A 13,788-nucleotide genomic window follows, 5' to 3' on the forward strand; every position below is an offset into this window, starting at 1 on the left:
GTTTTTCATTTGCTCTGCAGGACAGTTTCACACTTATTTCTAAGGACTCCACTGGTTTCCATAGTTCTGTACCATGTTTCATGCTAATGTCTCAGCTTAAGGATTAGTTTGCACTGTAAGAAATGTTAAATTTTAACCCACCCTCAATGTGATGTACAGCTTTGGGATTCAGATGTTTCTCTTTTCACTTCTAATTACATACAATCCCAAGAAAGACACGTTTCTTTGCACTTTCTTGGACCAGGTTTTTCTAGTCTTCTTTTCACAGACGGACATCCTTCTAAGTTTTATGTAGGAAGACCTCAACCCTACCTTCCTTCTTCATGGAGACCTAAGGCCATGCCTCCTATTCCTTCATGACACCCTCAAAACCAAGCTCTTGGAGGCTGCATCCAGATCTGAGACCAGAGCAGGCCTTGAGCTCCCTATTATAATGTGGGCTTTGACTTCTCCTTTCACTTCTGGCACCTGGGATTTCCTGGTCTTTCAGACTCAGGAATCCTTTTGTTTGCCCTTAGGATATTTTGTCCACAGTTTCCATGTGTTAGTAGCAAGGTATGAGTAGAAATATTCCATATCACCTCTGGTGGCAATGTTGCTAGAAGCCTGTAATAGTCACAGAGTATGAAACTAAAATGATCACTTCAGAAAATTGTGATGATTACTTACCGTTCTGCCAGATGACAACAGCCAATTTTTTTTCAGCCTTGAGAACAGTTTCCAAATTGGAATAAATATTCCCAAGGCATTTTAAGATCATTTTGTCACTACACACTCCAAATGTCTTCATAGTTTTTTTTTTTTGAGAATTTCAACAGATAATTTTAACAAAGAACACACCTGTAGATTCCATTTTCTCACTACCCATTCATTCTGTAATCAACTTCAATCTGCTTTACAATCCTAGAACTCTAGTGCAATTATACTCAAAAAGATCAACATTTCCTGCCTAATCAAATCCAATGGTCTTTTCTTGCTCCTCATCTTAGTCACCTACCCACAGCAATACTATTCCAATTTTGCCACCCCACTATCACCCCAGTCCAAATACTTACTCCAATATTACCACCATTCCCTAACTTACTCCCATCACTCCAATCTCTTCCTCCATCAATTTATAAAGTCATAACCAGGTTAAATCACTATGCTCCAGTCATGTCTACTGTTTGCACTCCCCACTCTGCCCTACAGTGGCTCATTAATATCTAGTACTATAGGAAAATAGGTGAATGAGGCACGATTCCTGTCCACAAAGGTATAAAGAATAAGACCACCACCTAGCACTGACCAGATGCATGCTAAGGTGCTAAACACCTTACCTGCAACCATATCAAATGATCCTTACAGCAGCTCTATAAAGTAGATGCAATTACTATACTTACTTCAAGGATGAGAAAAAGTGGTAAAAGATGACTAAGCAGCCAACCTTGGAAGCACAACTAGCAAATGGCTGAGTAGGTTTTATTTTAAGCCAATATCATTCTCTTAAACAATAGGCTATAACTTCTCCATAAATATTTACAGCAAAAGCCCAGATCTCACCTGACAGAAAAGCATCTATTTAATACCTTCTTAACACCTGTTTGGATACCTCATAAGTACCTTGCATTAACATATCAAGAACCACAATCAGGACCATACAGCCCAAACTGAAGTAGTCCAATCTCAGCAAATGATTGCACTAACCAACTAGTCATGCAATTCAGAAACCTCATCACCCATGACATATTCTCATTCACCTTCCATATCCAACCTATTACCTTATCAAGTCCTGTCGTTTTGGGTTTTTTTCTTTTGTTTTGTTTTCTTTTTTTGCCTCCTAAATCAGTCTCTACAACATCTACCTCTGTCTCTCTCCAACACTACCCAATATAGCCCAAGCAACCACGTTCTCCAACCTCAGCTGCTGAGATAGACTAACTTATGTATCATTCTGGTTTTTTCAAATCTACTCTCACTTTTGCAACCAAAATGCTTTTTTTTTCCTTTTTGAGATTATACTTTTAAAATATTAATTTAACCATTTCACAGATTTTAGACTCAGGACCAAAGTTATAAGTCAATCTTTTATTTAAGATTCTGAAGCATTAGAAATGCAAAGATTGACAATAGCTGAATTTGAGTCCCAACGGTAAAGCCAATTTTCACTAACAGTCAAGAATGACACCAATACAGGAACAGAAAGAAGCAAATTGAGAGAGGATGACAGAGAGGACAATACCTGAGAGGTTTTGAACACTTGGCTCTAGTTATTCCTAAGGTGGAGCTGAATCCTAAATTTGCAAAGTTTCAGGGTATTCTTGTTACACTGTGATACCCTAGGATGTCTCCAATGAAATCTTTTTTTTTTTCTTAAGTAATTCAGACTGAGTTTCTAGCTTCTAGCCAAGAATCTTAGTTAAGAAAAAGGAAAGAAAGAAACCTTGAAAGAGCCATGAAGACAGACTGAGAAAAAGGGGACATGCCTACAAGGCAAAATAAAACAGATTCTACATAAAATAAAAATACCTTTGGCCAGAAAATATATAAATATGTTTGTAAACTCATGTATCTCCTTTAAAAGGTGTTAAATAAAATACTGTAGGGTAAGAACCATGTTTTCTTTTATGTTCTGCAATTGTCACAGTTACTATAAAGCTAACTACTGAACAAAAACATTAGAAGTAAAAGCATAACTATACAGTAATATAAATCATAAAGTTGCATATTTGGAAATCTACTCCCTCCAGGAACAGTTTATACATGTGTTTGTGTAAAGGAATTGTCTTTTTCTAGTAACATTTTACCACTATTCTATTTGCTGGTTGTTATTTGCATTGTCAGGTATAAAATCACCCTGCTCATGGCCAAATATTTTATGTATCACGTAAGTATACTGAAAAGTAGTGTAACTACTTTTAGCTGTGGAAGGAAAAAAGTTAGCTGTGATAACTACAGATTATACCCTCTATAAACACTTTTTCTATTGCCATCTGGTGGTTCATGTATTAAATCAACACTGACACTCATTGTATAGAAGGGCTTTGGTCCACAAAATAAAAATTTCCTATCCTTTTTCCATCACATGTAACACCTAGGGAGAAGGCAAATAGAACCGACCTTTGCTTTGAAAATAGGCCCTCTTTGATGAGTAAACCACAGATATACAAAATAAATTAAAGATCACACTAAAAAAACCCACAGAAACTATACTTCTGGAGATGAGCATCCTTATCTAAGTAGGTTATAAGCTATGAAACCCTTCCTTACCTGAAATCTAGCTTTTTCCTAACTAGTCTTCTATTTGGATTGCTAAAATTCCCTCCCCAATTACTCTTAGTAAAGGCAACTACTGGGGCACCTGGGTGGTTAAGCACCCATCTCTTGATTTTGGCTCAGGTCATGATCTCAGGGTCATGAGCTAAAGCCCCATGTAGGGCTCCTCACTGGATGAGGAGCCTCTGTTTAAGATTCTCCCTCTACTTCTTCCTCTGACCCTCCACCATCACCCATGTGCTCTATAAATAAATATGTATATACATATATACATACATAATGGCAACTCTTCTTGGCATAGCCAAGCCGTTGGTTACCTCCCTATATTTTTTTTTCTTGGAAAGATCGTTCATCTTTGTAAAATCAAGCTTACATATCTGACAGCTTCCAAACTTGCATGATAAGAAATCATGTCTAGAATACAGAGGAGAGTTCTGAAAAGGAAAAGCGGTAACAGAGCAGTGCACCAAAGGTTAATTTTGTCCATGTAATATGTGCCCACAAGTCTAGCCTATTCTCTACAGCCCATATCTCCAAAGGTTGGCCTTATCAGTTAAAATATATATATATATATATATATATATATATGTATATATTTAGTAAAGCCAAAAACAGTGCATGGGCTATAGTCTTATCCTATGTTCAACATACTAATCTCCAAAGATCAGCAAATTAAAAGATTTACTTGACTGACACATATTGTCAAGAAATTGGATTATTTGATAGTTGTTATCTTCAGTAGACACTGTATATCAATAGAGTGCCAGCTAAGGCTGTTAGAGTGAAAAATAGTTTTTATGTTAATTTGGAGACCCTTTTGATTTACTAAAGTCCCTAAGGAATGCAATTAACCAACATAACATTAGGTTGAGCACAGAAACATCAACAAACACCATCTACCAATCTCTTTAAATTACTGACGGTCACTGTCCTAGAAACATAAACATTCTCATATCCATCACTATTTCATATCTTTTTAAATTTCTCTCTGTATTAATTACCTCCAGTAGATTTCAATTGCTCTTGCCCTTTCTTCTTAAAGCCATTTAAATAAGTAAGCATTTCATATTTTTAAGGAAATTTACTTCCCCAAACTGCAGGCTTACACTGATAAATTATGGCACTAATTCATTTCACAGAACCTAAAGTTTTGAACATGAACCATTTTCAGGCTAGAGTAAATACATCATGCGCTAGACGGCAGAAATACTATATTGCATCTTAGTTGTCTTTGATACTATAAACACCCTGGAAAAAGTAAAATGAAGAGAATTAGGTTCTAAGAGCTAAGGCACACAGAGTTCCAGAATCCCCAGATAGCAGACAAACTTACAAAATCTGGTAAAGGGCAGAAAGGATATGACAACATACAGAAGATCAAAGAAGCAGAGCAGGGATGCCTGGGTGGCTCAGCAGTTGAGTGCCTGCCTTTGGCTTGGGGCCTGATCCCAGGGTCCCAGGATCGAGTCCCACACTGGGCTTCTTGTGAGGAGCCTGCTTCTCCCTCTGCCTATGTCTCTGCCTCTCTTTGTCTCTCTCATGAATAAATAAAGTCTTAAAAAAATAAAAAATAAAAAGCAGAGCAGAACCATTTTGAAGATCTAGTCTAACCCCCTCCTTTCACAGGTGAGAAAACAGACCCAAAGAGGCCAACAGACTTGCTCATATTGCAAGTTAGAGTGAAATAAAAACCAGGTCTACTGACAGCCCATCGCCTTTTCCACTCACCACATCCAGGTTTCCAGCAAAACTTTACAAAAATATTCTCATTCCCACAAAAGATTGTAGGGACAGGGGGAAAGCTAAAGCTTTAGAGATGTCTGTCAAGGGATCCCTGGGTGGCTCAGCGGTTTAGCACCTGCCTTTGACCCAGGGTGTGATCCTGGAGTCCCGGGATGGAGTCCCACATTGGGCTCCCTGCATGGAGCCTGCTTCTCCCTCTGCCTATGTCTCTACCTCTCTCTCTCTGTCATGAAAAAATAAAATCTTAAAAGAGAGAGAGAGAGAGAGAGAGAGAGAGAGATGCCTGTCAAGAGGCCAGACCACCTGAATACTAGAATAGCAAATCTAAGTAACTAAGGTTTCCTAAAGAAGTGCTCCCATAACATCATTTATTCATTCTTAAATTTGGATATAGCAAGAATAGTGTTAATACAATGAATCTCTAAGACTAACATATTTCTCCAAAACTGGTCTTAGATCCAGGATCAAGTGGCAAGCAAGTATCTGTCCAACTCTGACAGACTTCTGCATTTCAGAGATTCACTGAAACCTTAAGACTAATGTATATGTGCTAGTACAAAAGGATAGCAGGAGGTGCCATATTCTCTGTCCCAGTTGACAAAATATATTGGTCTATCAGGATCATGGGCACAAATGTTTATGCCCTTTTTATAAAAAGATCTACAACTATTTTTAAAGATCTAAAATTAAAAAAAAATTTTATAACTAGGTTCTCAGATAACTATAATTTTAAAAAACTATGCAAATGAAAATGCTGTTATATTAGGCAGAAATGTATCATCACTTAGTAAGAATATTTAACCAAATAAAATTTAAACATCTTCAATTTTTAAGAAATAATTCTACTTTAACTCCCCTTTATAATATACTTTTCAACCTGATTTTTATTCCCTACCCTCAGCTTTACTCACCTTGCATGGATTTGGACTTCAAGAGTCTACTCTTAAAACTACAGCTTTTAGGGGATCCCTGGGTGGCGTAGCGGTTTGGCGCCTGCCTTTGGCCCAGGGCGCGATCCTGGAGACCCGGGATAGAGTCCCACGTGGGGCTCCCGGTGCATGGAGCCTGCTTCTCCTTCTGCCTATGTCTCTGCCTCTCTCTCTGTGACTATCATAAAAAAATAAATAAATAAATTGTTTAAAAAAAAAAAAAAACTATAGCTTTTAGAGACACCTGGCTGGCTCAGTTGGAAGAGCATGCAACTCTTGATCTTGAGGTTGTTAGTTCAAGCCCCACGCTGGGTATAAAGATTATTTAAGATTAAAAATCTTAAAAAAAAAAAAACTATAGCTTTTATTACTTCTTGTAGAAATTTAAGCTGTGACCTAGTCAAAATCCAGTTTCTCTGTCTTCCTACTCACTCTGAGTCTGTTCCTTTCTGTGGAGTCAGTCAACCAACATAACTCGTCTCTGATCTAGGGGACACCAAGAAGACGGCTCCAAGTCCGTGTTTCAGAACAAAAAATATGCAAGGATTCTGAAGAGTGGAAATAATATAAAGTCAACTGGTAGGTAGAATTTAACATCTTACTTGATTCCACTCAATTACCCATCTAACTGGTCAGAGTTCCACTTTGACCTCAATATTTATGGGCACAGGAAACTTCCTAGTAAGGTATAATCCCAGTATGTAGCTAAACTGAATCAGGGTAAGATAAAAGGCATGCTAACAAAATTCTGTACCTCACAAACCCCACCTCTTTATTTGCATATAAAGGACTCGAATGCAGCTAAAAGAATTTTCCAACTGTTCCTCAAAGAAATGGCTGGTACGCTCCCATCGGTCAATTCTGGGGCATTCAAATCTGCCAACAAACTGCCACAACCTATTCTCAGTTGGAATTTGAAAATTATGAAAATTACAGTATGAAAAAAAAAATCCTTTGTGAAGAAAAACTCCAAAATGGCAACATTTTACTATGGGAGAGAGGTGGGTATATGGAAGGGGTTATACGTATTTCCTCTTTTCTATCTTCTGAATTATCTAATGGGATTTAACAATGACAAGCGTAAGTAAAGTAACCTGAAATTTGAGGTCCAGTAACAGTATTTAGAAAACATCAACCACCATGTTTCCTTAGTATTGATCTGCTTGCTCTCCCTTCCCATAGAAAACTCCAGATTACATGGAAGGCACCACAGCCTAGAGCTAGAGGTTATGAACAGACTATGGATCAAGCAGCCTGCTTCCCATTTTGGCTCCATCACTACTAGTCTCAGGACCTCAAGCCAACTAGTTAACATCTCAGTGCCTCAGTTTCCCCAAAGGTAAAATGAGTACAAAATGCTACCTACCTCTCAGGGGTTGTTGTGAAGAGTAAATGAGCCTACTTATAAAGCACTTAGTGCTTGGCACGTAAGAAGGGCTCAATAAAGGTTAGCTACAGGTGGCTATACATAAGGCTGCATAGAGGGTGATAATTGCTTATTACTGGATTTACAAGACAGTTACCAACCAAGTGGCCAGTTGCCATCTGTTAAACATGCAGTGATCTAATAAAATCTAATCAGTGAGTATCTGAGCATGCACTTAGTGTAGCACTCTATATGAAGATTCTCCAGTGAAACAGGTAGTCTGGAACTCAAGTTCCAGATCAAAGTCAAACGATGAAGTTGAGAGAGAAAGGGGGTCTAAAAAGAACAGGAGAAACCAAAAGCTTCTGAGGTAATAAAAGCATAAAGCCCCCAAAAGAAGCTAGATTTGCAGCAAACCCAATTAGCACAGTTTTGTGACTTCAGCAAATCAGGGACAGGGAAGCCTAATGAGTAGACTTTACTTAAGCCTGGGAATTGGCCTGAGAAAAGTAGTCCAGGTAAGCATCTAGACCACATGGAGTCAGACTAATGATGACACAGAACTGAGTGGAATTATGGAACTGGCCAACGCAAGGAGAAAACCGGAGCACAAGATCCAAGCATCACCTGTGGAGCTTTTTTAAACGCACAAATTCATGCTCCAGAGATTCTCCAGGTCAGAGACAGAGCCCAGATGATTGTATTTTTAAATATCACTGGTGATTCTGATGCATACCCCACACTAAAACAAAGTAGGAGCACAACAGTAGAATAAATAGAATAAGTGATTAAAAGCTGATTAAGTTAGGGAAAAACTTCAAAGTTTGAGATCATGAACATGGAACAAGTTTCAGTGAAAGGTTCAAAGTATATAAAGGTCACTGGAATTTGCGGGCTACTGGGATACTACAGAACCACAAGGCCAGCAACAAGGTTAAAAGAGAACTTGCATCATGTAATCTCATTTAAGGGTGAGAGCAATGGGTCTCAATCTTGACTGCACATTAGGATAACCTGAGATTTTATTTTATTTTATTAGATTTTATTTATTTGTTCATGACACCCCTGGCCGAGGGCAGCACTAAACCGCTGGACCACTGGGGGGGCCCAGGATCACCTGAGTTTTTAAATCTGATGCCCAGGTCAAACCTCAAACTGTAGGAAAGAGATCCAGGCTCCAGTATGGTTTAAAGTTCCCGTGACTCCCCAAATTGGAGAAACATGGAGCTAGAAAGGTTCCAAGAAAACACCAAGTGACCAGAATGAGGAAAAACATGAGGCAATCTAGCGCAGTGCTCTCCAACCCCGTGTTTATCAAAATCACTTGGAAAGCAAGCTATGGTTCTACAGGATCACCAAATTCCCCAGGTAATTCTGATACATACCAAAGTTCGAGAACCATCACTCTAAACAACCGGAGATAACTCCAAAGGAGAAACTGAAAACTATGAACCCCAGGGCAATAACCGAGAAGGGCATTTCTACCTCATTCAGCCTGATGATGAATATAAACTTTTAACACACGAAGCTATAATGAACACAGGAGTCTATATACTAAACGTTACCAGAATCAATAAGCCTATCAAAGGTCTAGCAGTAAAACTAGGGCATCAGAGACTAAACATATGATACTTATGACCCAGCCATCCTTCACCTCAGAAGACATCCTTCTAAAACACTCAGGTCTGGCACCATACACAAAGATAAACTCAAATTGGATGAGAGATCTAAATGTGAGACAAGATTCCATCAAAATCCTAGAGAAGAACACAGGCAACACCCTTTTTGAACTTGGCCACAGTAACTTCTTGCAAGATACATCCACAAAGGCAAAAGAAACAAAAGCAAAAATGAACTATTGGGACTTCATCAAGATAAGAAGCTTCTGCACAGCAAAGGATACAGTCAACAAAACTAAAAGACAACCTACAGAATGGGAGAAGGTATTTGCAAATGACCTATCAGATAAAGGGCTAGTTTCCAAGATCTATAAAGAACTTATTAAACTCAACACCAAAGAAACAAACAATCCAATCATGAAATGGGCAAAAGACATGAAGAGAAATCTCACAGAGGAAGATATGGACATGGCCAACATGCCCATGAGAAAATGCTCTGCATCACTTCCCACCAGGGAAATACAAATCAAAACCACAATGAGATACCACCTCACACCAGTGAGAATGGGGAAAATTAACAAGGCAGGAAACAACAAATGTTGGAGAGGATGCGGAGAAAAGGGAACCCTCTTACACTGTTGGTGGGAATGTGAACTGGTGCAGCCACTCTGGAAAACTGTGTGGAGGTTCCTCAAAGAGTTAAAAATAGACCTGCCCTACGACCCAGCAATTGCACTGTTGGGGATTTACCCCAAAGATTCAGATGCAATGAAACGCCGGGACACCTGCACCCCGATGTTTCTAGCAGCAATGTCCACAATAGCCAAACTGTGGAAGGAGCCTCGGTGTCCATCGAACGATGAATGGATATAGAAGATGTGATTTATGTATACAATGGAATATTACTCAGCCATTAGAAACGACAAATACCCACCATTTGCTTCGACGTGGATGGAACTGGAGGGTATTATGCTGAGTGCAGTAAGTCAATCGGAGAAGGACAGAGTATGTTCTCATTCATTTGGGGAATATAAATAATAGTGAAAGGGAATATAAGGGAAGGGAGAAGAAATGTGTGGGAAATATCAGGGAAGGGAGACAGAACATAAAGACTCCTAACTCTGGGAAACGAACTAGGGGTGGTGGAAGGGGAGGAGGGCGGGGGTTGGGGGGGAATGGGTGACAGGCACTGAGGGGGACACCTGACGGGATGAGCACTGGGTGTTTTTCTGTATGTTGGTAAATTGAACACCAATAAAAATTAATTTATTAAAAAACACACACACACACACACACACACTCAGGTCTGGGACACCTGGCTGGTTCAGTCAGTGGGGCAGACGACTCTTGACCTCAGAGTCAGGAGTTCAAGCCCCATATTGGTTGTGGAGCCTACTTAAACTCACTCAGGTCTGGATCCTTGGTGGACAATATAAAGAAGGCATGCATTGCCACCTGCCTTTCAGAATTAAAGACTTAAATCTTTAGGAATCTAGAAGTGTTATAAACACACCAATCAGCAGAGTATAACTCCAAAATTCTCATAACCGTACAGAAAGAAGCCTCAAGACATTATAGTTATATTTGGCAGGTCTGAACCTGGTATTTCACATAACAGCCAATTATACAACTACATGTAAGTTTTACTAGTCAGTGTTGCACTTTTCTCCCAAACTATCAAGAGCAAGCCTAACCACGTGAAACACCATTAGAAGAAAAACAAAGAGATATTAGGAAATGCTTTACCTAGTTACACAGTAATATGGTCCTTATGACCAGTTCCAGCTTCCTGTTAAGTATTCCATTTAGAATGTTACATTTTATCTGATAAGATTCAAGAGAATATATTCCCTTGCATATGACCAACTCATCATCCCATCAGAAATCTCTATAGCAGCACCAGAATTTTCATTTTCAAGATACATGAGCTTTTGTCAAATGGTGACATCTCCCCAGTAATATGAATTTTCAATATGATATAAAAAATGATGGATATATTACACATTTCACAGAGCACAGAGAACAGAAGCCTGTCAATGAATTTAAAATTTGTGACAACCCATTTGAAATTTTACACTAAAAGACCTGTACACTTTCATAAACCATATAAATGTAAAACAGGTACCAATGTTTTCCCTTGCAACAAGGAATAAAATATTCTTAACAAAGTTTAACTGTCGCCTTAGTGCATTTTAATTATGTATTTTCATTAGCATTACAGCTGTAAAAATGGGACGCATTTTTCAGTCTTAGGAGTGCAACTGATGACTTGAAATTCTTGTACTATACTTCAAACCCCCAAATTTCCCCACCACAAACTTGTGCACAAATCTTCAAATAAATGTACAGGGCTTACTGCAAAGTGCAAGTCACTGTTTTAAAAAAGGGAAAAAAAAAAAGGAAAACAGTAATAAACACCATTTCTATTTTAAAAGTCAGCCCTAAGTGATGAGGATTTCTTCATCCGAACCTAGCTGGCTTCTCTAGCAATCTACAGATCCCATTTTACAAAATGACTTAATAAACGCTTTTCTACCCAAGTCAGTTATTAGGCAAAAAGCGCGCGCGCGCGCGCGCACACACACACACACACACACACACACACGAGTGAAATGAAAATTTTCCTAGCTATGGAGTTTACCAGAAACATGGCAATTTGTTTTCACGCGGCGACACACGAAAGCCGGTGCCAGGAGAGCCCCGGGGAGGGGTCAGGGAGGCCCACGATTTAGATACCCTGAGGTCAGCATCCACAGGAGAACCGTGCGTGAGTTGCTCCACCAGCCGGGGACGGTTGTGAGTTCACGCCTCGTAGACCTGAGTGCATCCCAACTGTTACACGTCCCTCCGGTGGACACCGCGCACAGCTAATTTAAGTTTAGGGCGCTGGTGGCCGGCACTGCGAGCTCCTACCCGGGGCGGCGGCGTTCCGCTGACGCCGCTAAGGACACCGGGGCCACCAGCAGCAGGGGTACGCCCCCCCGCGTTACACACCTCCCCGGAAGGACGCGCCTAGCGACCCGCGGTTCGGCCCTCGGCTCCCAGCGTTACCCTCTACAGAAGAGCCAACCTGGGCGGAAACGGAGGTTCACGGCCAGAGGGTCTCTAACAGGACCTGGACTGAGGGGCAAGCTCCCCCGGCGGCCGGTCCTCCGCGGCGCCGCGGGCTGCGCTGCCCCTTGGAGGCCCCCCTGCGCCCTCGCCGGGAGCCCAGGAGGGGGACAAAGCGGCGGGCCCTCGAAGTTTTGCTCCTGGCCGTCTACAACACACACCCCCGCCCCCTCCTTAGTCTCCCCCCTCAGCCTCCCCCACTCTGTCCCCCTCCTCAGCCTCCCCCCTCAGCCTCCCCCACTCAGTCCCCCTCCTCAACCTGTCCTCAGCCTCTCCTCCTCAGCCTCCCCCCCTCAGTCCCCCTCCTCAACCTGTCCTCAGCCTCTCCTCCTCAGCCTCCCCCCTCCACCTGTCCTCCTCAGGCTCCCCCCCTCAGTCCCCCTCCTCAGCCTCCCCCCTCAGTCCCCCTCCTCACCCTGTCCTCCTCAGCCTCCCCCCCTCAGTCCCCCTCCTCAACCTGTCCTCAGCCTCTCCTCCCACCTCCCCCCCACCTGTCCTCCTCAGCCTCCCCTCCTCAGCCTCCCCCCTCAGTCCCCTCCTCAGCCCCCCCTCACCCCTGTCCTCCTCAGCCTCCCCTCATCCTGTCCTCCTCAGCCTCCCCTCCCCAGCTTCCCCTCCTCAGCCTCCCCCTCCACCTGTCCTCCTCAGCTCCCCCTTCAGTCCCCCTCCTCAGCCCCCCCATCCTGTCCTCCTCACCTCCCCCCTCAGTCCCCCTCCTCAGCCTCCCCCCTCCACCTGTCCTCCTCAGCCTCCCCCCCTCAGTCCCCCTCCTCAACCTGTCCTCAGCCTCTCCTCCTCACCCTGTCCTCCTCAGCCTCCCCCCTCAGTCCCCCTCCTCAGCCTCCCCCCTCCACCTGTCCTCCTCAGCCTCCCCCCCTCAGTCCCCCTCCTCAACCTGTCCTCAGCCTCTCCTCCTCACCCTGTCCTCCTCAGTCTCCCCCACTCAGTCCCCCTCCTCACCCTGTCCTCCTCAGCCCCCCCCACCCCGCCTCCCGCCGCGACCGTGCGGGGTCGGGGCCCGGGCAGGACCCGACGCAGGACCCGACGCGCGCCGCGCCCCAGAGGTCCCGCGGGGGACGCCGGGCTCCGACGAGCGGCGGGGGCCCCGCTGCTCCGCTCCCGCCGGCGCCCGACCCCGCAGGGCGCGCCTGCCGGCCCGCTGCGTCAAGCCAGCCTCCCGCCCCGCGGCCCCGACGGCTCGGGCTCGCCCCGGCCCCGCGCCCCGACCCGCGCCTACCTTGAGCCAGCGCCCGGAGCAAGTGCAGCTGCAGCGCCAGGAGCGCCCACCATCCGCGCCGCCGGCCCGCGCTCAACTTTGTCGCCGGCCGCCCGCCGCGCTCCCCCGCGTCCCGGCCGGGGCTCTCGGGCGCCGCGCGGGCGCCCCGGGGCCGCCGCCGCCGCCGCTGCTCGGGGCCGGGCGAGGACCCCCGCGGCCGCCCCGGGCCCGCCGCGCCGCCGCCGCCGCCGCCGCCCCGGGCCATGCCGAGGAGCCGCCGCCGCCGCCGCCGCCGCCGCCGCCGCCGCCGCCGCCCGTGTCCGGCCTCGGGCCCCGCGAGCGGGACGGGCGGGCGGTGGCCGCCGGCCGGGCGGCAAGGTGCGGGGTCCGCGGGCGGCGGAGGGGCGCGGCGAAGTTGTCAGCGGGAGAAATTCCCGTCACGCTCCCCCCAGCGCCCCCGCCGCTGGGGCACCCCTGCCGCCGCGTCTCCGGAAGGGTCCGGCGGGCGCTGAGGAGGAGACGCCGCCGCCGCCGCCGCCGCCCCCGCCC

The 13,788-nt window shown here is 44.6% G+C and overlaps 1 protein-coding gene across 1 annotated transcript in view; it reads right to left on the reverse strand.

Annotated features, from left to right (window-relative positions):
* The window catches only part of SDK1 (sidekick cell adhesion molecule 1), a gene marked incomplete at its 5' end in the record, with an annotated part of 911,733 nt that extends 898,247 nt beyond the window's left edge, over nucleotides 1-13,486 (reverse strand). The window contains one exon of the mRNA XM_041750102.1: nucleotides 13,261-13,486. Coding sequence (XP_041606036.1) covers nucleotides 13,261-13,486 — 226 coding nt within the window. The remainder of the gene's footprint in view (nucleotides 1-13,260) is intronic.
* Between the last annotated feature and the right edge of the window lie 302 nt (nucleotides 13,487-13,788).

The sequence above is a fragment of the Vulpes lagopus genome, chromosome 3 (genome assembly GCF_018345385.1).
Source record: "Vulpes lagopus strain Blue_001 chromosome 3, ASM1834538v1, whole genome shotgun sequence".
In the NCBI taxonomy this organism is placed as follows: Eukaryota; Metazoa; Chordata; class Mammalia; order Carnivora; family Canidae; genus Vulpes; species Vulpes lagopus.